Raw genomic sequence first — 25970 nt, forward strand, 5'->3', positions numbered from 1 at the left:
CAGACTCCTGCTTTGGTTTAAAAAGTTCAAAGAAGTGTGTTAAAATACCACCAAACATAGGAAAAGAGAATGAAGATAAAAGTTATTTGAATGAACACAAAAAAGCAAGCCAAAAAAATAAATAAATCAACCTCCATCATGCTCAAAATAAAACTACTATAATCACTGTGAAAAGTTTATTCTGGCTCACACCAGGTCTGTTTGTTTATAGAAACAGCTTAAAAAGCATCAAAGAAGAGTAATTCTATGGACTACAATGGGAAGCTGCAAAAAAAGATCCTTCCAGAGCTGGAGAGTCATCTCTCATAACTTCTTCATTGTAAGTTGAAGACAATTTCCAGGAGATGACTTGTTGAAAATCACAGCTTCTGAGTAGGGAAGCCAGAAGAGTGGGTGCCCTTTCCATAGGCAAACTGCAGGTGGCCTACTACCCAGAACAAAGACAAGCATGGACAATGCTCTCCCTGCATCAGTCTGGCCAGAACGAGAGCTACCCTGATCATTGGCTCCCTACTTGCTCTGATGGTGCACTGTTTACAGGACCACTATTCTAAGAGGCTGGGCCCCTAATGGCAGGGCTTTAAACACAAGTACATAATTTGAGTTTGAGAGGTCAACTATTCCATTTTATCCTTATACCTATAAGTGAATATAAATCTAAAGTTGTTTTTTTTTTTTTTAAGATTTTATTTATTTATTTGACAGAGATCACAAGTAGGCAGAGAGGCAGGCAGAGAGAGAGAGGAGGAAGCAGGCGCAGAGAGCCTGATGCGGGACTCGATCCCAGGACCCTGAGATCATGACCTGAGCCAAAGGCAGCGGCTTAACCCACTGAGCCACCCAGGCGCCCCTAAAGTTTTTTTTTTTAAAAGATTTTATTTATTTATTTGACAGACAGACACAGCAAGAGAGGGAACATAAGCAGGGGGAGTGGGAGAGGGAGAAGCAGGCTTCCAGCCGAGCAGGAAACCTGATGCAGGGCTCAATCCCAGGACCCTGGGATCAGGACCTGAGCCAAAGACGGATGCTTTACAACTGAGCTACCGCGGTGCCCCATAAATCTAAAGTTCTGAAACCCACTCCCATCTCTCCTTCAATTCTCAATACACCTCAAAACAACAGTTTTCCTCATCCCTATAAACAATGTTTGCTTCATTTCTGACATTTGTTTTTTTTCCCCTCTAAATGACAACTATTTCTTAGTCCTAAACGGCTTCTGATATAAGAGAAAAATGAATAAAATATACTATCCCATTTTCAGGTATTGTTTATCAGCGATCAATGCAGCATCATGCCCTTAGTTTCCTCTAAAAATAGTGTCCCCTTTGGTAACTCTCCTTCTTTCATTCCTTTTCTAGAATCTGTTGTCAGAATCAACCATCTTTCCCTTTGAAAAGCCTCCAGAACATAAACCTCCCTTCACCATTTCCACTGCTATCATCCTGATCCGGGCATGGTAGAAACATCATAATGTTATTTTAGTTGTGTTCCTCGACTTTTCTCCACAAGAGAAAAATCTCTGAATCACCTTCTCACATTGGTTTACTTACTCCGCTTTATAGCTACAACCATATCTGAGTGACTCAATTGGACTATAAAGAGGTTCCATGCCTAGCCATTCCTTACTGTCAATCTTATCTTCCATGGCCCCTGGATGTAGTAGGTCCACACCTTCCTCTGGCCTTCTGTACCCATCCTCTGTGCCTGTGCAGTACTACCTCCCACAGCTCCCCCAGTCTTCAGTTACTCACCCTTCTGTTCGTTGACTCACATCACTGACCTTGCCAACAATGCCAGCCTGCCCTCCCCACCCAGACGCCACTCCTCTCGGAAGCCTTCCCTAACCCTCTACCCAAGCCCAGTATTCTGATTCCATAATGCTTTCTTTAGGGGAAAGGAACCATCTCTTCTATGTTGCCTTGCTTTTTATCATACCATCCTACCCAACTCTGGGCATAGAAGAGACGAGAAAACATTTAATGAGACACAAAGGAAAAAAAATCAGTGCTTGACTGCCATTATTTCACAACCTGATCATCAATCTCCAAAGGCCAGGAAAGGTATGCATGAAATGCACCAGGATTAACTGTTCTCTACCTTATCCGACTTCGAGTGGTGGGGGTGACGGATGCCGTGGGAGAGGAGGACAGAGAAAGCTGTGGAGACGTGGTTCCCATAGCCATAAGAGAGGCCGGTGATGCTCCCTCAGGTGCAGAGATATCTCTTTTCATCTCTTCACTACTTCGTCGAGACACTGATTGTGAGAAACAGTCATTATGCATTTTACATAAATGCAGAAAAACATTTACTTTTATAAAAACACTTTTAAATTGAGGGACGCCTGGGTGGCTCAGTCAGTTAAGCTGCTGCCTTCAGCTCCAGTCATGATCTCAGGGTCCTGGGATCAAGTCCCTCATCGGGCTCCTTACTTGGCAGGGAGCATGCTTCTCACTCCACCTCTGCCTGCCTGTGCATGCTCTCCCCCACCCTCCCTCTCTCAGGCGCAAATTAATAAATAAATAAAATCTTAAAAAAACAAAACAAAACAAAACAAAACAGCTTTTACCAGCTTTTAAATTGAGATAGTTTCTTCAGCAGTTTCAAAAAAGAGCAGAAATGACCATATAGGAGGAAAAAAATAACATTTTCTTTATCACACTGGTAACTTGAATGGATTTACTTCTTTCACTAGGAAAATGGTAAAAAAGGTACAGCAGTTGAGATATGCACTGAACTCCACACTCCCTGAAGTGAGGAATGTGTCTTATCCATCCCCATTAACACTCACAGAACCTACCTAGCCCACAGTGAGCATTCCAGACATGTTCATTTAATCACAAATACAGTGAAAACCAAAGGCTAATTAAAGCCATACTTGGAATGCAAGCTGGTGCAACCACTCTGGAAAACAGCATGGAGGTTCCTCAAAATGTTGAAAATAGAACTACCCTATGATCCAGCAATTGCACTACTGGGTATTTACCCTAAAGATACAAACATAGTGATCCGAAGGGGCACGTGCACCCGAATGTTTATAGCAGCAATGTCCACAATAGCCCAATTATGGAAAGAACCTAGATGTCCATCAACAGATGAATGGATAAAGAAGAAGTGGTACATATACACAATGGAATACTATGCAGCCATTAAAAGAAATGAAATCTTGCCATTTGCGACGACGTGGATGGAACTAGAGGGTATCATGCTTAGTGAAGTAATTCAAGTGGAAAAAGACAACTATCATATGATCTCCCTGATATGAGGAAGTAGAGATGCAACAGGGGGGGTTATGGGGGTAGGAGAAGAATAAATGAAACAAGATGGGATTGGGAGGGAGACAAACCATAAGTGACTCTTAATCTCACAAAACAAACTGAGGGTTGCTGGGGGGAGGGGGGTTAGGGGAAGGGGGCGGGGTTATGGACACTGGGGAGGGTATGGTGAGTGCTGTGAAGTGTGTAAACCTGGTGATTCACATACCTGTACCCCGGGGGATAAAAATATATTGTATGTTTATAAAAAATAAAAAATTATTAAAAAAAAAAAAAGCCATACTTGGCAGCTATTCACTGTCAACTAAAATAATCAAAACCCTTCTAAACTTAGTCAAGATACCATTAAAAGGAATGAAAGGAAAGATACCACACTTAATTCTGGATCAGGCCATGTTTCTAAAAACACGAACCAGTGAGACAAACCAAAAGGTGTCAACTACTGAGAAACAAGGGCAATAAGGAAAGTTCTATTTTATTTTATTTTATTTTATTTTTAAAGATTTTATTTATTTATTTGACAGAGAGAAATCACAAGTAGATGGAGAGGCAGGCAGAGAGAGAGAGGGAAGCAGGCTCTCCGCTGAGCAGAGAGCCCGATGCGGGACTCGATCCCAGGACTCTGAGATCATGACCTGAGCCAAAGGCAGCGGCTTAACCCACTGAGCCACCCAGGCGCCCCAGGAAAGTTCTATTTTAAAAGGCTAGCACACCCTGCCAGAACTACAGAAAGCTCTGAGAACTGGTAAGTAGAAGTAGCCCATGCTTCAGCCTTTGGTAACAGAGCCACAACAAAAGCCACTTTCCAACAAGGAGGTGCTGACTAGGCACAGGTGCTCGTGGCCCTGGGCTGAATGCAGGAAGAAAGGAAATAAGAGCAAAGTTCCTGATGTCAGATACATACTCTCTCACGTCAGAAGATGCTGGATGTGCAGGCGCCCTGAGCTGGCTGCAATCAGTGCTGTACATCAGTAATTCTTCCCTAATGACTGAGATGGCCCCCCTTTCATAGACTAAAATGTTTTTGGTGATTTTAGGATAGCCAAAGCAGAACCTAACTCTGCATTAGTAAAGTGATGTCTGTAAAGATCCAGAGAAAAGAGATGCTTTCTCCTATTACATGATCTTATTAGAATGATGTATTTGTACATATTTCTGACATAATCTTACAATTATCCTTGTTTTTTCTTTCAGTGTCAGATCTTTGAATGCCTTAAATCAGCAGTTTAGAATGCCTTAAATCTAGCAGTGCTAAAAAACTGGCTGAGAACACCTTTCATCATTTTATATAAACTAGAGGAAAGTGAGAAAGAATAGGAAGGACTCTGTGAGAAGAACAGGCTTTGGAACCTGCGTTTTGGGATGGTAATTAATAAAAAGACCCGGCTATGACACCTGAAAACTGTACTAACTTAAATCACTGTACAAGTGGAAGGGTAACTGTAAGGCAGAGTTACAGAAATTTCTCCTTTCCTGGTCCAATTTCTAGTTGAGTTTTAAAGGGTAAATAAGGGCCACAAAAGGAAAATAATGTGAGCAATTGATAAACTGGAGTTAACCCTAGGAGACAAGGGGAGCCTGTCAAAGTCATTATAGGATGGCTTTATGAGACTGGAAAAATCTGGTTTCTGGAGAATTTTTGGTGTGATCTGAAATAACAGTTGCGACATACCTTGGGAAGGATATCCTAATCTTTCACAACTGTACTAATGTTGTATCAAGCTATAATTCTGGCACAATATCTAACCCATTCTAGGCCCCTCATAAATACTTATTAAAGAAATGGAATAATCTAGTTTTCAGGATTGTTTTATTTATTTTAGAGATTTTTATTTATTTATTTATTTGACAGAGAGGGAGAGAGAGCAAGCACAAGCGGGAGAGCTGCAGAGGAGCAGAAGCAGGCTCCCCACTGAGCAGGGAGCCCAAAATAGGGCTCAATCCCAGGACCCAGGGATCCTGACCGAAGCCAAAGGCAGATGCTTAACTGACTGAAGCACCCAGGTGTCCCTCTTTTATTTTAAAATCACAGCCATGAAATGTGATTTCTATAGACTCTAGAAGATACAACAGGGGAAATTCAGAGTGAAAATAATCAACTCAAGGGACACCCTTGGCTCAGTCGGTTAAGCATCCAACTCTTGATTTCAGCTCAGGTCGTGATCTCAGGGTTGTGAGATCAAGCCCCATGCCAGGCTCCCAGCTCAGTGGGTAGTCTGCTTGAGTTTCTCTCTCTTTGCCCCCTTCCACTCCCTGCTCATGCATTCTCTAAAATAAAAATTAATCTTTAAAAAAAAAAAAAAGAATCAATTCAAGAGCTAAAGAGGCAAGAAAGTTAAGTAAGTCTAAAGAGAAAGCATTTGGTACCATTACTAAAACTTCTGGAAGAGTCTTTCTAAAGGAAATTCCAGATAAAAAGTCATCACCTGAGATGGTCTTGGCACTTTCCATGGCAGGTACTCTCGGCAGAGAAGCGGGTCGGCTGGTTGAAGATGTTCTTAATAGATGCTCTGCACAAAATAGGAAGGGTCAAAATAAAGACATCAGACACTGAACTTTGAAGTCACAAGGGCAGCAGGAAGGTGATCTCTCCTCCTCTCCCAGCACCCCCAGGCCCATCTTTCCTTTTCAATATAAGGCAATCTAACAATCCCCCATGGAGCCCATATCTACAGAAGAGTTTCTGTAGACAAGGACTGTGGAAAAACATTTCATTCAATGTTTGATTTCTAGGGATGATTTTTGACACAGATGAATGCCTCTAAATCACTGACTGCTAAATCAAAATTCAAAGATCTTCTATGTTGGTCTATAAGTACATGCTAAATCAAAGTCTTGCCCTTAAGTTCCTACCAAGAGCAGGAAAGCCATACATATACACAACCAGAGACACAGAAGACTGGACAATTACAGTGAGAATCAAACCACAGAATGAGAAGACATTCACTTTGATTTAAGGCAGCAGGGAGGTCTTCCACAATATAATGACGTTAAGCTGGGCTTTACTAACAGAAAAGAGAAGGGGTAACAATATTTTGGCCAGAAACAATGAGAACAAAGGTGTAATGACATTCAAGTTACAAAGCAATAAAATCCCAGTGTGGCCTCAACACAGGGCATACCGAAATCAGAGAGGGCAGCAGGAAAAGGGGCTCTGAAGGGATGAGGCTGACCAACAAGAGCCTTCATTACCTTTTAGGTGGACTTCAGTCTGAGAGCAACAAGGAAGCACCAGACATTTCTGAGAATTTGAGGAGGAAGAAGACAGGTACTGTCTCTACTGCCCAGTTTGCAACCACAGCCCTGTTTCACCCCTCTCTTGCTCTCTAGACTCCAGTTTCTCAAATTGGAGCTTCCCAAACATTGGCACAAGCTGCTCCCCCACCTCCTGTTCTCTTCTTCCATTCCCGCTATAGCCTGGTTACCTTCACCATCCTTCTGGTCAAGCTTCAACATCATTTCCTTAGGACCTGCCCCCCCGGAATGGCAGCCCCAAACAGACCAGCACACACTTCATGCCTCAGGCTACAAGCCTGACAAGGCTGTCATCAGGCCAGGACAAGCAGCAGGACGGACAGACTAGATGTGTTCTGCCCAGCTGCCACGTGCGAAAGATGTGTGATTAGCATAAGGGAAAACACTACCTCTTAAACTTACTGAAGACTATTAGTCTCACTATCCAAGAATGTCCCCACAGTGAAAATATTTTAACAGATCATTTACCACTTTAAAAAAATAGTTCCTCTCAGAATATCATCATGTCCAAAGTAATGGCCCATGACATCTTTCAAGGATAACATACCTGCTATTTCAAAATCTATTTTCTAAGTTTATGAGGAACATTTTTATTTGGTTACCAAATGTAACTAATTACATACAACTTTGGGAAGGATGAACTTACTTTCTTAATGAAGACAGGACTTATACAGCCTCGAGTCACTACATCTTTCCAAACCTGAACAAATACCACCTCTGTGCGAAGAGTCCACAAACAAGCATCAATCAGAATTCTGAACCCTGTCAGTGGCTGGCATTCATCCTCACAGGAAAAGCAAATTATGCACAGACTGACAGACAAAACAAAGTTAGTAGAACACGGAAATAGTAGGAAACAGAAATCAACATTTTAAATTTAATCAAAATTTCCATTTTACAATTATGAAACCAGTCACTTCCCCAAAATCTTAATCTCCCAAAGAACACGGCAAATGAAGAAAGTGAAAATAAAGCTTGTAACAGACAAATGAATCCAAACAAGAAGCATGTCGGCTAAGGCAATAAGCCCATGTCATTCCCTAGAGGGAAAGTGTTTCTAAATTGCATACTGTAAGAACACGACTGAAACAAAGCTCATGAAATTTACTGCTGATTCCTCTCCTCAACCCTGGTTAAATCTTTCCTACTGCATGTCTAAGGATCTGTCTCCATTTGGCAGGTACTCCCCTACCACAGACCAACACCTACTTTTTTTTGAAAATGCACAAAATTGTACTGAAGGCCTCAACAGGGTTATTCTTTTCAAAATTAATTGTGGTCATCTTCATCGGGCACAACACAGTCTGCTGCCATTCTATGAAGTGCTCTCACTGTGGGACTCAAACTCGCTCAGAAGCACTTGTCCCAGGGCGAGCACATGTCCATTTACTACAGCCATCAGCCGCTGTATTCCGTCTGCATGTCAAACTGTCAGTTTATTGCTCTTCAGCAAATAAGACTGGGGTATTACAGTCAAATGTGGTAAGCAGAAGAGATTCTATTTTATAGTAATAGAGTCTATTCTACTGCCATATGGAGCTTTTCTTGTCTTTAATACATTCATTAAACAAAAAACATTTGGGTGTCCACTACTCACTAGGCACTGGGCTTGGTGAGAAGGTTGAAGAAAGGAAGAAAGGAGACAAGAAACTTACCCTTACAGAACTCAGAATCTAGAGCAGAAGCCATATACTTAAAACAAACAAACAAACAAAAAACACACACACACAACAACAACATAAACAAACCATTACAAGTGAGGGATGCTAGGAAAGAACAAGTACACAGGGCTCTGGGAACACAATAGGGGACGTGACATGCTCTTGAGGGGAGGTCCGGGAAAACCACCTCAGGAAATGACATCTCAATTCAGATGAGAAGGGTAATTAATAGCTTTTACACAGGCAAAGGAGAGGCTGGAGGGGAGAGTGTTCCCAGCGGAGGGCTCAGCAACTTCAGGGCAGCAATGTTCAGAGGATGGGAGAAAAGAGGAACAGATGAGGCAGCAGAGGCAGGCTGGAAGGGCCAGAACAGGCAAGAGAAAGCGTGCAGGCAATGCAGGCCAAATTAAAAAGAGTCTGGACTGTACCCTATTGGCAACAGGGAGCCAATGAAGGCACTTAACCAACTGAGCCACCGAGGTATCCCAGGATGTGGTGAGCATTTTTAAATGACAGTGGAAGGGAGCCAGTAGACAGGGTAAAGCTGAGTATCTGGGAGAAGTGGATCATAGCCTGAGGCTAACAGCATCTGTGACAGCTCAAGGGGATGAGATCCAGAGCTCAGGGGAAGGAATAAACCTACACAGAGTTGTTCTGTTCATGTCCAACAGACAGGCAACAATAACAGGAGCATAGTAGATCTGCTACTTAATGCTCTCTTATTTTAGGAATCACAGAAATAAACAGGTACAGGCAGTTATCCCTTTATTGTTTCCCAAAACAAATTTTCAGGCAAAACAGTGGGTTTTAAAATAGAAGCCTAAATGGCCAACTTCTGTTCAAAGAGTAGTTCCAAATGGACTGATGCTCCTGCCAAAAAGGAGTATAAAATCTGAAAAAAATATGAAATTCAACCACTTAAGGGGGCATTGAAGAAAATCCAAAAGCAGGCAGAAAATGAAAGGAGTAAACACGTGGAAGAATGAAAGAGCATAGGGGTGAGTTTCCCAGTTTATGGCTCTAGGCATGAGTGCAGGCCCAGGTGAGGCCACGTAGGACAGCTGGTAGACATCTATCTACTCCTTCTTCAAGGCAGTAAAGCTGTCAGGACAACCAAAGCTGCTGAAAAGGGAGGGAGTAGGGGAAATACCAGAAAGAATCACAAATTCTGTATACATACTCTGCCCAAATCTCTCACTGACCTCTGAAAACCACAAGCACTCAGATTCCAAGGAGCTGAATTAAGGACAAAATAACTGAACAGGTATTTCAATCGAAGGAAAAGAAGTTAGATGGAGTTAGAGATGAGCCAAGGTATGGTTTGCTATCAAAAACCAATTTTCTGCAGAGGAACAAAATGGAAAGCAATCTCTACAATGTGTGATTGACGACAGCCAGAATATAATTCAAAATTACTAGACACACAAAGAGAGAGAGAGCAAAGTGACCCACACTCAAAAGAAATGGAAACCTACCCAAAACCTACCCAAAGATAACCCATGTTAGAATTAGCAAGAGTTTAAAGCAGCTATTAAAGATTTGCTCGACATTATAAAATATATATACATGTTCTCAACAGATGAACAAATGAGAAATTTGAGCTGAAAGAGTCACAAGAATGTGAGACTGGCGCTCCCTAAGACGCAATATGCAAAGGCAGCCGAAAGCTGTATTTGGAGCGAACATTGAGAAAACTCCTCCCAAACACCAGTCCCCCTCTAAATATAAGGATCACCAGAGCAGCTGGAAGCCTGCTGTGCACTAAGGACACCAAAGCAACTTAAAACCCAAAGCCAGCCCAGCTCCTGAACAGATCAACTCAAATCAACTCAAGGAGGTGCCTGTGTCAAGGCATAAAACCAATCTACTGCCCTATATAAGATGTCTAGATTTCAACAAAGAAGTCTAAAATATATTTAAAAAAACAACAACAAGAAAAAGAAAAGTATATCCAGTTTACTATGTCAAGGCACAAAGTAATCAATAAAACCGAAACAGATGTAGCAGAGATGTTGGAACTATCTGATAGGGCACTTAAAATACTATGATGAGTATGTTAGAGCCTCTGATGGAAATAGACAAACAGAAGATCAGCTAAGATTTCCTTCTTTCCTTTGATTTTTGTTTATAGTTTCCATCTCTCTGCTAAAATCAGATAAATAAAACTGTGAGAACCATGTCTCTGGTTCTCAACTGAAGGCAAGTTTGCCAACATGTCACTGTCTTGAGGCAATTTTCACTGCACACCTGGTGCAGTGGGGTGCTTACTACCTCGTGGGTAGAGGCTGGGGAAGCTGCTAAGCACCCTACAATGCATAGAACAGAATGAATTATTAGATACAAAATTTTTAAGAAAATCAGAAGGGGGGGGTGGAGGGATGAAATACAGACTAGACAAAATTAATCTAACTGTATTACAAAGGCATGGCATAACTATACTGAGACAGTGGTGAAAAGGGGGCTGATCTAAGTAGAAAAACGGATGGACTGGATATCGAGTCCATGACTGGACTATCCATTGACTATCCATTGGCTATCCATTGACTGGATACTCTCAGGCTAAACACAAAATGAACTGTATGCACTGTACTCTGCAGATCTGCTTTTCACAGGGGTACGGTGCAGCAATTGTGAAATGACTGGACATGCACAGGAGGGTTCAATAAATAAGTATATTATGGACAATGACGTCCAGGTTTCTGCTGTTGGGAGACTGGAGGAGTCTAGATCACCTTCCGGTGCCCAAAAGTAAGAAAGTGCTTGGGGTGGGGGGGGCCATTAAAAGAGCAAGGATCCAATGTGAAAGAGCTCCAAATGGTTCCCAAGTTGGAATAATTTGAGAAACAACAACCAAAATAACAACAGTAAGAGATTACAACAAAAGAATAAAATAAATACCCATGAATCTATACTAATACAAATATATGTTAAAAATAAAACAGTAATGGGATGCCTGGGTGGCTCAGTTGGTTAAGCAGCTGCCTTCAGCTCAGATCATGATCCCAGGGTCCTGGGATCAAGTCCCACATCGGGCCCCTTGCTTGGCGGGGAGCCTGCTTCTCCCTCTGCCTCTGCCTGCCTCTCTGTCTGCCTGTGCTTGCTCGCTCTCTCTCCCTCTGTCTCTGACAAATAAATAAATAAAATATTTAAAAAATAAAAATAAAAATAAAACACTAGTATAATGATTTGAATAATTCCCGCAGGCTAAATACCCAAACGGATGCTAAAATCAGTGATAGAAAGTTTAAACAGGAATAGGGTATTTATTAATTACTAGCAGACAACCATCCTCACCAAGTGATCACAGCCAACATGGCTAGTAATAGTATATATGGCCCTTACAAGTCCCTGATATGATACCTGAGAAGGGCCCTCACCCCTGTCAGAGCTGCTTTGCTGACAGTACATAACCTCAACCCAATCAGGAATAAATAACACACAAATCCATTCTGAGAGATACTCTAAAAAAGTAACTGGCCAGTATTCTTCAAAGGTGTCAAGATCACAAAGACAGAGAAAGACTGATGAACTTAGGAGGCTTCGTGAGATAAGACAACTAAACACAAAGTTGGGCCTGGGATTTGATCCTGGAATTAAAAGGGACAGCAGTGGAAAAATTGGTGAAATCCAAACATCTGTAGTTTAGGTAACAGTATGTTAACAATATTGATTTCTTATTTTTGATAACTGCCCTGTTGCTATACAGGATGTTCACTGTAAGGGAAGCTGAGGAAAAGTGTTAGAGAGAGCTCTAATATTTTTGCAACTCTTCTATAAGGTTTACCTCAAGAGTTTAAAGACAGACAGGGCACCTTAAATAAATATTGCAATGCATGCTCAAATGTACCAACAACAACTTACCTTGAGAAGCATTTAAAAAACAAGATGGACTGAAGGGATAGAGGGGTGGATAAAACATGAAAACATAAACACAAGGGCACCTGGGTGGCTCAGTCGGTTAGGTGTCTGCCTTCAGCTCGGGTCATGGTCCCAGGACCCTGGAGCCCTGCATCAGGCTCCCTGCTGAGTGGGGAATCTGCTTCTCCCTCTCCCACTCCCCCTGCTTGCATTTCCTCTCTCGCGGTGACTCTCCATCAAATAAAAAAATAAATAAAATATTCTTAAAAAGAAAAACATCAACACAGCAAAGTACTTAAGAATCTAGACAATGCAGGGGCACCTGGGTGGCTCAGTGGGTTAAGCCGCTGCCTTCGGCTCAGGTCATGATCTCAGGGTCCTGAGATCGAGTCCCGCATCGGGCTCTCTGCTCAGCAGGAGCCTGCTTCCCTTCCCCTCTCTCTGCCTGCCTCTCTGCCTACTGTGATCTCTCTCTGTCAAATAAATAAATAAAATCTTAAAAAAAAAAAAAAAAAAAAAGAATCTAGACAATGCAATGTAGATATCCACTATACAAATTCTTCCAACTTTTCTCTATGTTCGAAATTTTCTGTAATAATATGTTGGGGGAAAAAAGGAACCTAGATACTCTGGTTCATCAAGACGAATACCAAGAACCACAGAGAGAAGAAGGAAAGGGTTGAGGGTGGTGAGAAGTTAGAAGTGAGCAGACAGATACTCACCAGACTATAAATACAAGAGGGGAGGATTTCTAGTTGAAATTTTCCTAGGAATTTCCCCATTAGGATGGGATCTAGGGCTGAGCCAGAATCTGACATAGATCTACCCTCTGGAGAATGAAAATTGCTCTGAAACTTTTTAAATAGAAAGCTCTTTTTGGGGGCACCTGGGTGGCTCAGTGGGTTAAGCCTCTGCCTTCAGCTCAGGTCATGATCCCAGGGTCCTGGGATTGAGCCCCACATCGGGCTCTCTGCTCGGCAGGGAGCCTGCTTCCTCCTCTCTCTCTGCCTGCCTCTCTGCCTACTTGTGATCTCTCTCCCTCTGTCAAATAAATAAATAAAAATCTTAAAAAAAAAAAAAAAAAAAGAAAAGAAAGCTCTTTTTGAGGGTGTCTCGGTGGTTCAGTTGGCTAAGCACTTTGGCTCAGGTCATGATCTCAGGGTCCAGGGATTGAGTCCCACGTTGGGCTCTCTGCTCAGTGGGAAGCCTGCTTCTCCCTCTGCCTTCCCTGGTCCCTGTTTGTGTGCATTCTCTTTCTCATTCTCTATCTCAAGTGAATATATATATATATATATACACACATTTTTTTTTAAACTTTCATTTTTTTAAAAGAAAGCTTTTTTTCTTTTATTTAACTTAGGACTATAACTTTCAACACAGATCTGGCCTGCTAGTAAAACCTCCTTTATATCACATTTATTCTATGTACCCTTACCATAAACCAATGTCTTCAAAAAACTGCATTTTTAAACCTTTTTCTATCTCTAGCCTCAAGTAATGCAATTTAGACAGATGATAAGAGTCTTTCTTTCCTTCTTTCTTTTTCTTTTATTTTTTTAAAGATTTTGTTTATTTATTTGACAGACAGAGATCACAAGTAGGCAGAGAGGCAGGCAGAGAGAGAGAGAAGGAAGCAGGCTCCCTGCTGAGCAGAAAGCCCTATGCGGGGCTCCATCCCAGGACCTGGAATGATGACCCGAGCTGAAGGCAGAGGCTTTAACCCACTGAGCCACCCAGGTGCCCCTTCTTTCTTTCTTTTTAAGATTTTATTAATTTGAGGGGCGCCTGGATGGCTCAGTTTTTCTCTGTCTTCCTTCAGCTCGAGTCATGATCCCAGGGTCCGGGGATCGAGCCCCACATGAGGCTCCCTGCTTGGCGGGAAGCCTGCTTCTCCCTCTGCCTACATCTTTCCCTGCTTGTGTTTCCTCTCTCGCTGTGTCTCCCTCTGTCAAATAAATAAATAAAATCTTAAAAAAAAAAAAAAAGACTATTTATTTGAGAGAGAAAGAAAATAAGTGGGGGGAGGCAGAGGGAGAAGGAGCCGAAAACTCCCCACTGACCAGGGAGCCTGATGTGGGGCTCGATTCCAGGACCCCAAGATCATTACCAAAGCGAAGGCAGATGCTTAACCTAATGAGCCACCCAGGTACCCCAAGAGTTTGAATTTCTTTACAGAACATAAATCCACTTGGATTAATGAACTTTCTCAGATACCAAATGTCTAAGCCATGACACAGAGAAGGCACTTATAAGTATATCACCCTGACATGGGGCAAAAACCCAGGCTCCCCAGCCATCTGCAACATCCAGCTGAGGTCTTTGCTTAATACTCCGGACCTTAAAACATCACACTGTGTAAGCAGGGTCAATAAAGACCTTTTCAGCCACCTGTATCCATGTACCTAGTTAGCAGATCTATCTTTTCCTGCTTATTAGGCCATAAATGCTAATTCATATCCTATGTACAAAGAGTCACTGAGGTGGCACAATCATGACCCTAAGCCAATAATACCAACAAAAGAGCATCTGATTAGTCCATTTATAGTAAGATTTCTCTGCTCTGAAATATTTTCCCATAACTGACATATAAGCATGATGCTAAAATAGAACAAAAACCCCTATGCCTATTATAATATACTTAATCGGAAAAAAAACCAAATTCTCTAATTTAAGTGTAGAACAAGAGGCAGCATCTTTGAAAGTTTAAGTAATGAAGCCACTGAAACTTTCAAAATGAAAATTATAGACTATTCTTTGATTATTTATGACAATAAAGGAAACAATCAAGGAAGAAAAGCAATTTGAGGGGCGCCTGAGTGGCTCAGTGGATTAAGCCTCTGCCTTCAGTTCAGGTCACATGATCTCAGGGTCCTGGGATCAAGCCCCACATCAGGCTCTCTGCTCAGCAGGGAGCCTGCTTCCTCCTCTCACTCTGCCTGCCTCTCTGCCTACTTGTGATCTCTCTCTCTCTGTTAAATAAAAAAAAAATCTTAAAAAAAAAAAAAAAAAGAGAAAAAAGAGAAAGAAAACCGTTTCAAGAGAGCCTGGAAATCCTACTCTCTTATCACAGTTTAGATGACTGGGACCTGGGGACTCTGTTTTCTCTGTGTCTGAAGATGACCTCAAGGCTCTCCAGATGGGGTCACTCCCACAGGGCTGTTACAGGCCCAGTGTTACATATATTCTCAAAGGCTGTAGCATCCCGGTCCTGGTTCCAACTGTACTTGGCACTGACTGCAGATCAAAAGGCTGACTTCATTGACAGAATGGGGGCAAATGCAACAGGCAGCTGAGTGGGAGTGCTCCTGAACCCTTGGCTTCCATCTTTACCCTCGGTGCCTGCAGCTTTAAGATGCCCAAAACATAACATGTAGTGATGGTTTCTCACAACCACTTGTCAGCTGCTAAGCAAAATCCTGCAGACCCTGGCGGCCTTGCAATGAAATAAAATCTTGTACCCAGACAATAAAGAGCCATCCTTCTCAGCCACTTGTGCTATGAGTAGCATATGCTAACAGTAATAAAATCTCACAGTGAGCATTTACTGTGGACTAAAATCTGTGCTAAGCCCCTTACATGCTTTAACTTGCACTTCCTTCACTCATCTCATAATTTATTATCAAGAGCCCAGTAAGACAACAGGTGCTGAGATACCTCAGTGAATCAAACAGACATTAAATTCCTGAATTCATGGACCTCACAGTCTAGGGAGGCAGATAATAAAAGCTATAGACAAGTAAACTATGCAGTGTGTCCAAAGGGTAAAGTCATCCAAGTTTTTTTAAAGGGGAGAGGAGTTTGGGAAAGGGGTGTGTGGAGGGGCATAAAGTTTCTAATTTTATATATGGCACCCACCAGCTGAGGAAGCCTAAAGCAAAGCCTTGAAGAAAGGCCCGAGGGAGCCGTGTGGGCATGCGGCAGCGCTCTCGGGCACAGGAAGTGCCAGTGCCAGGCTCCGTGGCCGGGCGTGTGCCGGAGTGCCCAGGGAGTGACTGAAAGGGAAACGTGGTAAGGCTGGAGAGGCAACCAAGGCCACGTTGGGAAGGCCTGGAGGCCACTGAGAGGACTCTAGCTTTTCTTCTGAGAGAAATGGGGAGTTGGGGGGAGGTTTTGAACAGAATGAAGTGTTCCGATTTATATTTTTCAGGAGTATGCTGGCTGTAGGGTTAAGAACAGATTGTGAGGGTAGATAACGAATCTTTTGTCAGAACCCAGGTGAGAAATGATCGTGGCTTGACCAAGGCTAGGTGATGGTAGAGGGAAGAGCAATTCTCCGACTCTGGATTTGTCCTAAAGGACAAAACAGTTCTGTAACTTTGGTGACAGATGGTAACGAGACTTATTGCAGTGATCATTTTGCAACATGTACAAAAACATGAAAGCCTGAAATTAATATGTTATATGTCACTTATACTTCAATTAAAAAATTGATTTGACGGGGGCGCCTGGGTGGCTGAGTTGGTTAAGCATCAGACTCTTGATCTCAGCTCAAATCCTGATCTCAGGGTCGTGAGTTCAAGCCCACATGGCGCCTACCAAAAAATAAATAAATAAATAAAAAATAAAAATTAAAAAAATTTATTTGATCATGAAGAGAAAAAAAAAAACCCAAAAACCTAACAGTCTGCAGATATGGGGTATAAGATAAGGGAATTAAGGATGATTCCAAGGTTTCTGGAGGATAAAACTGTCATTAACTGAAATGGAGAAGACAGATTACAGGTAGGACAAGGTCAGAAAATCCGGAAATCTTGTCTGGTACTGGCTCTACCATAAAAGTTGTGTGAGAACAGCCAAGCCCCTTATAAGTGTGCAAAAGAATGGACCTCATCTCAACCTCATGTTTCAGATTCTCAGTTTCCTTGTATGGACAATAATACCGAGCACAGAGGTTAAAAGAATGGGCTTTGGCATCAGGCTGCCCAGGCCTACTGTTCATTGTTAACCTGTGTGAAGTTATTTAACTTTCTGAAACCTTGTTTTTAGTATCTATAAAACGTGGGTAACAGCACCTACCCCATGAAAAACTTGAAAACAAAATGCCTAGTAATGGTGTGGACTCTCCATTGCCGATCATAATGTCTAGAGAGTTGTCTTCCAAGACATATATGTATAACGAATCCCCCTATCTGTAATGACGATGTATTAGTAGTAAGCTTCTGATAAAGATGTATACCAGAGCAGTGAAATAATGTCAAGAACAAAGAAAATCACAATTTAGTTAGCCAAAAAAGTCAGAAGAATCAAAGAATTGACAGCAGAAGTGAAATACTATGCCATAAGAGATATACCTTGAACAGGGATCTCCCCATAGTTTGGTCTCTTATCGGTCAGTGCCGTTAGGGGCTTGGATGTAGAGATTGGTCCACTTATGGAATGTCTCTGAAATCGTAACATAAATAGTGTCAAAGTTAGCATAAATCTAGAGCTGGGACTCACAAAGTCAACATTGCTGAGGGTAATATTTAGTTACAAATCTCCATCATTCTATCCATATTGTTATGGTAAGACTAAAACACACACATACACACTTGGAGGCATACAATGTGATCAATATATTTTAAAAAATTATACAGAAATATCCCCTGTGCCTATTACTCAGTTTTCCCCAATGGTAACATTTATAGCATTCTATCACAACCAGTATACTGACATTGTTTTGTTTAAAGAGAATTCTTAACAATTACACACCCATCAGTGAAATACGGACTTGCATCTACTACAAGAGCCCTAGTACAACCTAGCATCTTAGTTCAGCGCCACCACAATGGCTTTGATCTGGCTTTCTCATCTCCAGTCAGATACATGCATCTTTCTGCATGCAACCACAAGTATCCACCACAAATATTTCCTCTTACTTCCTCTGCATTGTCTCCTGCCACCTCTGTGTAATGCTCAAATGCCACCAAACTATTCATTTCCACATAGACCAGGGTGTTTACCGTCACTGTCCTTTCTGTCATGCTTATTTTCCCAGCTTTTCCCCCAGCCCTTTTTTATCCGAGGAACCTCTAACGACTCTTTTCATATTCTCAGCAGAAAAGTATGCAAAGTTCAGCCTCTTCACATCCTTCCCAACATTTGAGACTGTCTTCTAGTTTTAGCCATCCTAAAAGGGTACATAGTGAGATCCTTCTGTAATTTAATTTTTACTTCTCCAATAACTAATGATGTTGAACATCCTTTTATGTGTTTACTGGCTATTTGTCTATCTACTCTAAGGAATGGACTTTTAAAATCTTTTGTCCAGTATTTACTGGTTTGTCTTCAATCAAGATGAGGATGTCTTCTTGGAATACAAGTGTTTTGACAGATAAATGTAGTATGATTATATTCTCCTGAATCTATAACTTATCTTTTATTTTCTTAATGTCTCTCAGAAGTTTCAAATTTTGAAGTCCAATTTATCAATTTTCTTTCACGGCTCCTTCTAATGTTCTAAATAAGAAATCTTGGCCTTCTTGAAGATCAGGATGACTTTCTCTAATGTTTTCAGTTTTGTAGTTTTAGCTTTCACATGTAGGTCTACAATCAATTTTAATTTTTATAAATGCCATGAGAAACAGCTGTGGTTATCTTTTTTCCATATAGATTCTAGCTGTTCTGGAATTCTTTGTTGGAAAGGCTACCCCTCTCCCACTGAATTATGTTGGCACCTCTGCTGAAAATCAGCTGGCCTATTTCTGGATTATCTAATCTACTGATATAATGTCTACATTTAAACTATATCAGTAAGTGCAGCCGCTGGTACTCTGGCTATTTGTGAGATGGGGAATTTATCAGCTTAATGATTTCAAATAAACAAACTATGTCAGTACCACACTGTCTTTGATTCCTCTATGTGCTAAAACCAGGTAGTATAAATCTTCCAAATCTGTCCCCCCTTCCTTTTTTTTAAATCTCCCAAATGCCTTGGCTATTCAGGGTCCTTTGAATTTCCATATAAATTTAAAACTGTATTATCAATTTCTACAAAATAGCATGCAGGACTGTCACTCGGATTGTACTGGATCCCTCACTGGGACTGTGAGGGAGAGCTGTAAGATAATAACAATCCTGAGTCTTCCAGTCCATGAATATATCTGTTTATTACTTCCTCGAATTCTCTCAGCAATATTTTATTCTTTCCATTATACAGATTTTTCACAGCATTTTATTAAATATATTGCTAACTATTTCAATTTTCAATTGTTTACTGGAGTGACTAGATATAAGAGAACAAGAAGAAACCTCAAGACAGAAGATACTCTTTTTATAACCCTACCTTGTGACATCCCACCCTTTTGCCATACTGTATTCATCAGAAGTGAGCCAAGAAGTCCAGCCAACACTCAAGAGGAGCAGATTCCACAAGTGCATGACTTCTGAGAGTCACTAAGAAGCACTTCAGAGGCTGAGGACCCAGTTACTTATGGATCTCCTCCTCTTCTGAGGTTTATTTTTAAGGCAGGTGTAGCATAGTGCTTACTCAAGAGCCGCAGCGTAGTTCTGCTTTAGGGTGTGGCCCTCAGGAGTCTCTACGGAATGCTCCAAGTATTTCAAGATTTCTCCACGGTGGCCAGTTGGAAATCAAATGATTCCCTGCTCTCTGTGAACTACGGGAAGTGTTTACCTGGTAACTCTTCTGTTCTGGGAATCTGTTCTTACTCAGCCTTGTGGGTTTCACCCTGTGCCTGTGCAGACTAGCATTCAGGCAAAGACTCATAGGGATGCCTTTGCAGAGGCCCTTCCTCTGGCCCTTCCAGAGGCCCTAGCTCCCTCCTCCTAGGTCCTCAGCCCTGCAAATTCCAGCACTCTCATTCTCCCTGAACACGGATCTCTGTCTCCTCAGACTCAGTTAGTTCCCCCTTCCTGACTCTATCTGGCTTCATCCCCCCTGAACCACCATCTGGAACCTCCCAACAGGAAAAGTGTGGGCCCAGCAGGACTTTTATTTAAGGACCACAGTCTCATGCTGCCTGCTGTACATGTCTGAATATAACTGCTTCCTTTAATTTGTCCAGCTTTCGAGTTGCTGGGGGTGGCAGAGTAATCCAGCCAGTCACTCCCTCAAAGTCAGAAGTAGAATTCCCACTCAGGGAGTTTTGAAAAACTAACAATCCCACTCTTAGGCCCTATTCCCTAGAGATTCTCATTCACTAGGATGAGGCCTGGGAATCTATGTGTTTAAAACCTCTCCACATGGTTTTAATGCACAATTAGATTTGAGAAGCATTGTGTTAACCGAGTACTAAAAAGCTACTGAATGTGACTTATATTAACTTCTATCAAGGTACAGAGATTAAATTTTTCACCTCCTACCTTTATAAAGATTGTCAAACTCATGCATTTTTTTAAAAATTTTATTTATTTATTTGACAGAGATCACAGGTAGGCAGAGAGGCCGGCAGAGAGAGGAGGAAGCAGGCTCCCTGCTGAGCAGAGAGCCCGACGTAAGGCTCCATCCCAGGACCCTGGGATCATGACCTGAGCCAAAGGCAGAGGCTTAACCCACTGAGCCACCCAGGCGCCCCCAAAGTCATGCTTTGTATCTTAAATTTCAACCAACAGATATTAAAGAAATTTCACCTCTTTTGAAGTTTGTATTTTGCATCTTGAGGTCTACAGAAAAAGTATGAGTAATAAGAGAGCATTAAAAAGCATTAAATCTATAGTACAATTGGAATTCCCTTGCCTTCATGGTAAATTAAGAGCATTAAAACCTTCGGTACACATGGAAATGCAGCACCACTAATTTGCAACATTACAAATGCAGAAGGGTACACATTTACCCTAAATTTCACATAGGAGAAAGTTAGAAAGTAAGAACAAAACAAAACAAAAAAAAAACCCCAACAGATTCACTCGTAAAATGCATGGCCAATAATTAACAAAGCACAAAGGTTTCAATTCAAAAATAAAATGTTCCCAAATGCTAGTTTTACAGAAGAGGTATGGCCAAGGTTCCCCTGTATCAAAGGGTACTAGGTACTAGGTTTATGGCCAGTTTTCCTTTGGCTACTCTAACTTAAGTGGCAAACTCCACCACAGCCAATATTTCCAAAAGCGGCTGACCAACAAGGGTACAGTGAGAGGCCTAATGAGCACTACAGAACCACCACCATCTCCCTTGCTTCTGGCCTACATTTCCACAGCAACCAAGAAGAGCAACTTCAGAGACTTGTTTATAATGGATCAGCAATGCCCTTGTACTAGATGGCTAAAAAAAAAAAAAAAAAAAAAAAAAAGCCCATAATGAACCTTCTGCAGAAACCCCAACTCTGAACCTGGGCCAGCCTTAGGATTTGGTTGGACCTTGAGACACCGCACCATGAAGGAACCTGAGAGGAAATGCCACATGGAGAGAGTGGCCCAGGCATCCTTGCTGAGCCCAGGCCTCAGCCCACCCTGTGGCTAAGTGCAGGTACGGAAGTGAGCCCACAGAAAGCCAGCAAAGCTGCCTATTCAACACACAAATGCGAAAATCATACAACTGCTCTTTTAAACCACTAAGCTTTGATTTGTTAGGAAGTGGAGGCTGACACACGCCAACTACACATCCTAACTTAGAGAGATGGTCCCTGAACCCACACTGCTCAGGTTCAAATCCCCACTCCACCACTTCATTATATGACCTTCAGCAAATTGCTGAACTTTTCTAGGCCTCAGTTTCCATGTGTGAAAACTAGAGGTAAGAATAGTACCTGGTACCCAACAGGGCTGTTATGAGAATTACATGAATTCACATGATAAAGCACAGGGAATAGTGTAGAATACACAGCAAGTGTTCAGTACTTGTTACTCTTTCCAAAGAGTAACATAATGGACATTTTCATAATTTATCTCAATTAAGGATATTTACATTATTTTACAATCCTAACTACTACATTCTTCACGAGGTAAGTCATTTGCCCCCCATAACGTAAGTGTAAATGACTTTTAGGAGGACAAACTTTTAGATGCTGAGGCTCCCACAGCCTCTATGGTCACGGACACTTACCTGCATAGGTGAGACAGCTGCGGCAGGAGGGGTTTTCATTGGACTCGGACTCAAAGGCGTGCGAGGAATTGTGGCTGCAGTGGGGTTTGGTACTACAGAAACAAACAAATACTGAATGCATCATGGTAGAGTGGAAGCTTTTATAACTGGTCTCCCCTGAACGATCCCTCAGGCTACCCAATGTTCTGGCTCCCCTGAAGCTGTCCTGAGGCCTAACCTCCGAGGCGCTCACTCACAGTCCTGCCTAACAGGTGATGCTTCTCCTGCCATCAGGCAGACTGTTCCCTAGAGTAGTTGTGTTGATTCCCAAACTGGTTATGCCAGTCATCCCATTTTTGCCATTTCATTAACTTGGGTAGTTAAAGAACTCCATGAGCCAATGTAATTCAAGTTCAAAAAACCCAAGAGGAATATTTCTGTAACTGTACCAGGTGAGAAGCTGGGCCCATAGTGGATATGCATTCAATGAAGGCACACTGGAAAACAAAAGCAAACAAAAAACAAAAGAACACTGGGCTCCCATTCAGCTTTTCTCATCTCCTCCTGTGGAGTTCATCACTTCACTTTGCAAGTACTTTCTGGTTTGCATTTAATGCACAGATCTGTTAATTATTCACTTATACGTCAATCTCCCTCTCTAGACTGAACTATTCAAAAGTCGGATCCATAATTTACTCACTTCCAGATACTTGGGCTTGATACAAGGTTTAGTAGAGGGTACATAAAAAATGGTTATTTGGGGTACTGGGTGACCCAGTGGGTTAAGCCTCTGCTTTCAGCTCAGGTCATGATCTCAAGGTCCTGGGATCGAGCCCCTCATCGGGCTCTCTGCTCAGCAGGGAGCCTGCTTCCCCCCACTCTCTCTGCCTGCTCTCTGCCTACTTGTGATCTCTCTCTCTGTGTCAAATAAATAAACAAAATCTTTAAAAAAAAAAGGTTATTTGTTTGAAGCCAAATTAAAATCAAAATGGGACACATATATAAAATCAGGCACATCACACAGTAGGAAAAGATGAAAAAGTAGATCATTGTGGACCTTTTCATGCAACCAAGTACTTATATTTAAATTGCTATTTTTAGATGCATTCTTTTACTGAGATAAAATTCACATAATAGGGGAACCTGGCTGGTTCAGTCGGTAAAGGATGCTACTCTTTATCTTTGGGTTGTGAATTCGAGCCCTGTCTTAGGTGTGAAGCCTACTTAAAATTTAAAAAAAAAATTTTTTTAATTCACCTAATAGGGGTACCTAGGTAGCTGAGTAATTGAGCAGCTGCCTTTGGCTTGGGTGATGATCTCGGTCCTGGGATGGAGCCCTCATTGGGCTCCCCGCTTGATGAGAGGCTTGCTTCTTCCTCTCTACCAATTGTGCTCTTTTGTGCACTCTCTCTCTCAAATAAGTAAATAAAATCTTTGAAAAAAATTCACATAATAGAAAGTAAATAATTTTAAAATGTACAGTTCAAGGGTATTTAGTACATTCACAATATTGCACAGCCATCATCACTTCTACCTAGTTCCAAAATGTCCCAGTCTCTATTAAGCAATCACTCCCCATGTATCTCTTCCCTAGTCCCTGGCAACTGTCAACAAACTGCCTTCTGTGTCTATGGACTTAGCTATTCTCCACATTTCATAAAAACGGAATCTTATAACCCATGACCTTTTGTTTCTGCCTGTTTTCACTTAGCATATTTTTCACATGGTAGTATGTATTAGTACTTCTTTCCTATGGCTGAATAATATTCCTTCAGATGTAGAGACCACATTCTGTTTATCCACTCATCAACTGATGGACAGCTGGGTTGTTTCCATGTTTTGGCTATTATGAGTAGTGCTATTACAAACACTCATGTACAAGTTATTTGAATACTTTGTGTTAACTTCTTTTGCATATATAATTAGGCAGTGCAATATGGAGTCATTTAGATATATTTTATTGTAAAACATTGCTTATTTAAAAAGATCAGTTCAAAAGCAGATTTATCTTTTTTGCATTAGGGCCCATTTCATCAATATTCTGAATAACTTCATGACTTTAATTTAGTGTAGACACGTCATTATCATTTCGTTTTAGAAGTACAGATTTTTGTAAGTCTTTCTTTCATCTTAGCTCCTCATATTACCCAGAGGTAGCTACTAACAATAGTTCCAAGTGCATCTTTCTTGCACTTTTAATGCAAAAATCTATGTACTTAAAAAAACAAAATGAGATCACACTATGAAATACTGGTGTTCAACTTACTATAAAGGACTGCAAGCGTATTTTAACATAAGTACTTTGAGATTTACCTCATTCTTATTAAAAAATGCACAGCATTCTATTGTACTAATGGGTCATAATTGACTTAATCCTTTTAACGGGCTCGTAAGCAATTTCCAGGTTTTCCCCTTTTTTTCAAACAATCCTACACTGAAAACTTTGTGTGTATATCTGTATCTATATCTATCTATATACATTCTTTTTGAAGATTTTATTTATTATTTCACAGAGAGAGACATAGCAAGAGAGGAAACACAAGCAGGGGGAGTAGGAGAGGGAGAACCAGGTAAGCAGGGAGTCTGATGGGGGGCTTGATCCCAGGACCCTGGGATCATGACCTGAGCCAAGGGCAGATGTTTAACGACAGAGCCACTCAGGGGTCCCTATATCTATATATATTTATAAACATCTGCCAGTATTATTGTATTAAGAACTTCAGGATCTATGAATATGGCATTTTATTTATTTATTTTTTTTTAAAGATTTTTTATTTATTATTTATTTGACAGAGAGAGAGAAATCACAAGTAGGCGGAGAGTCAGGCAGAGAGAGAGAGAGAGAAGCAGGCTCCCGCTGAGCAAAGAGCCCGATGCGGGGCTCGATCCCAGGACACTGAGATCATGACCTGAGCCGAAGGCAGTGGCTTAATCCACTGAGCCACCCAGGCGCCCCAAATATGGCATTTTAAATTGGAAGATATTATCCTCCAAAATATCTGTACCAACAATGTGAGTATATAAATGACTTTTGCTCTGATTTTAAGTCAAGGACACTAATTTGCATACACTCACAGAATATAGATTATAGAAACTCTATTATTATTAGAGGGATTAGAATAAAGCCTATTGTGAAGTTAAAAGAATTTTTAGAAGAAAATGTAAGTTTTAGGACACATTATATTCAGTTATTTTACTGTTGTTAAGATTTATTTATTTTAGAGAGAGAGTATGGGTGAGTGGGGGGGGGGGGGCAGGCAGAGGGAGAGTGTCTTAAGCCAACTCCGCACTGAGGACAATGCCCAACCCAGGGCTTGATCTCACCACCCTGATTGAGATTATGCCCTGAGCCAAACCCAAGAGCTGGATGCTTAACTGACTGCATTACCCAGGTGCTCTTCTCTTCTGTTTTTTCAAGATTTCATTTTATTTTATTTTTTAAGATTTTATTTATTTGTTTGACAGACAGAGATCACAAGTTGGCAAAGAGGCAGGCAGAGAGAGAGGAAGGGAAGCAGGCTCCTTGCTGACCACACAGCCCGATGTGGGGCTCGATCCCAGGACCCTGGGATCATGACCTGAGCTAAAGGCAGAGGCTTTAACCCACTGAGCCACTCAGGTGCCCCTGTTTTTTTTTTTCTTTTTAAGATTTTATTTATTTGACAGACAGAGATCTCAAGTAGGCAGAGAGGCAGGCAGAGAGAGAAGAGGAAGCAGGCTCCTTGCTGACCACACAGCCCGATGTGGGGCTCGATCCCAAGACCCTGAGATCATGACCCGAGCTGAAGGCAGAGGCTTTAACCCACTGAGCCACCTAGGCGCCCACTTTTATTTTTTAATTTTTAAAAAATATTTTATTTATTTGAAAGAGAGAGCAAGAGATATCAAAGAGGGAGCAGCAGACTTGCTGCTGAGGACAGCCCATTGTAGGGCTTGATCCCAGGACCTCTGGGATCATGACCTGAA

At 41.5% G+C, this 25970-nt stretch overlaps 1 protein-coding gene across 2 annotated transcripts in view; it reads right to left on the minus strand.

Annotated features, from left to right (window-relative positions):
• The window catches only part of SPECC1L (sperm antigen with calponin homology and coiled-coil domains 1 like), a 140334-nt gene that overhangs the window by 37742 nt on the left and 76622 nt on the right, over window positions 1-25970 (minus strand). For both annotated transcript variants that reach the window (XM_059140870.1, XM_059140869.1), the window contains 4 exons: window positions 22026-22117; window positions 17338-17428; window positions 5699-5782; window positions 2098-2254 (listed from right to left, as the gene is read on the minus strand). In XM_059140870.1, the coding sequence (XP_058996853.1) occupies window positions 2098-2254; window positions 5699-5782; window positions 17338-17428; window positions 22026-22117 (424 nt within the window). The remainder of the gene's footprint in view (window positions 1-2097; window positions 2255-5698; window positions 5783-17337; window positions 17429-22025; window positions 22118-25970) is intronic.

The sequence above is a fragment of the Mustela lutreola genome, chromosome 11 (assembly GCF_030435805.1).
Source record: "Mustela lutreola isolate mMusLut2 chromosome 11, mMusLut2.pri, whole genome shotgun sequence".
Classification (NCBI taxonomy): Eukaryota; Metazoa; Chordata; class Mammalia; order Carnivora; family Mustelidae; genus Mustela; species Mustela lutreola.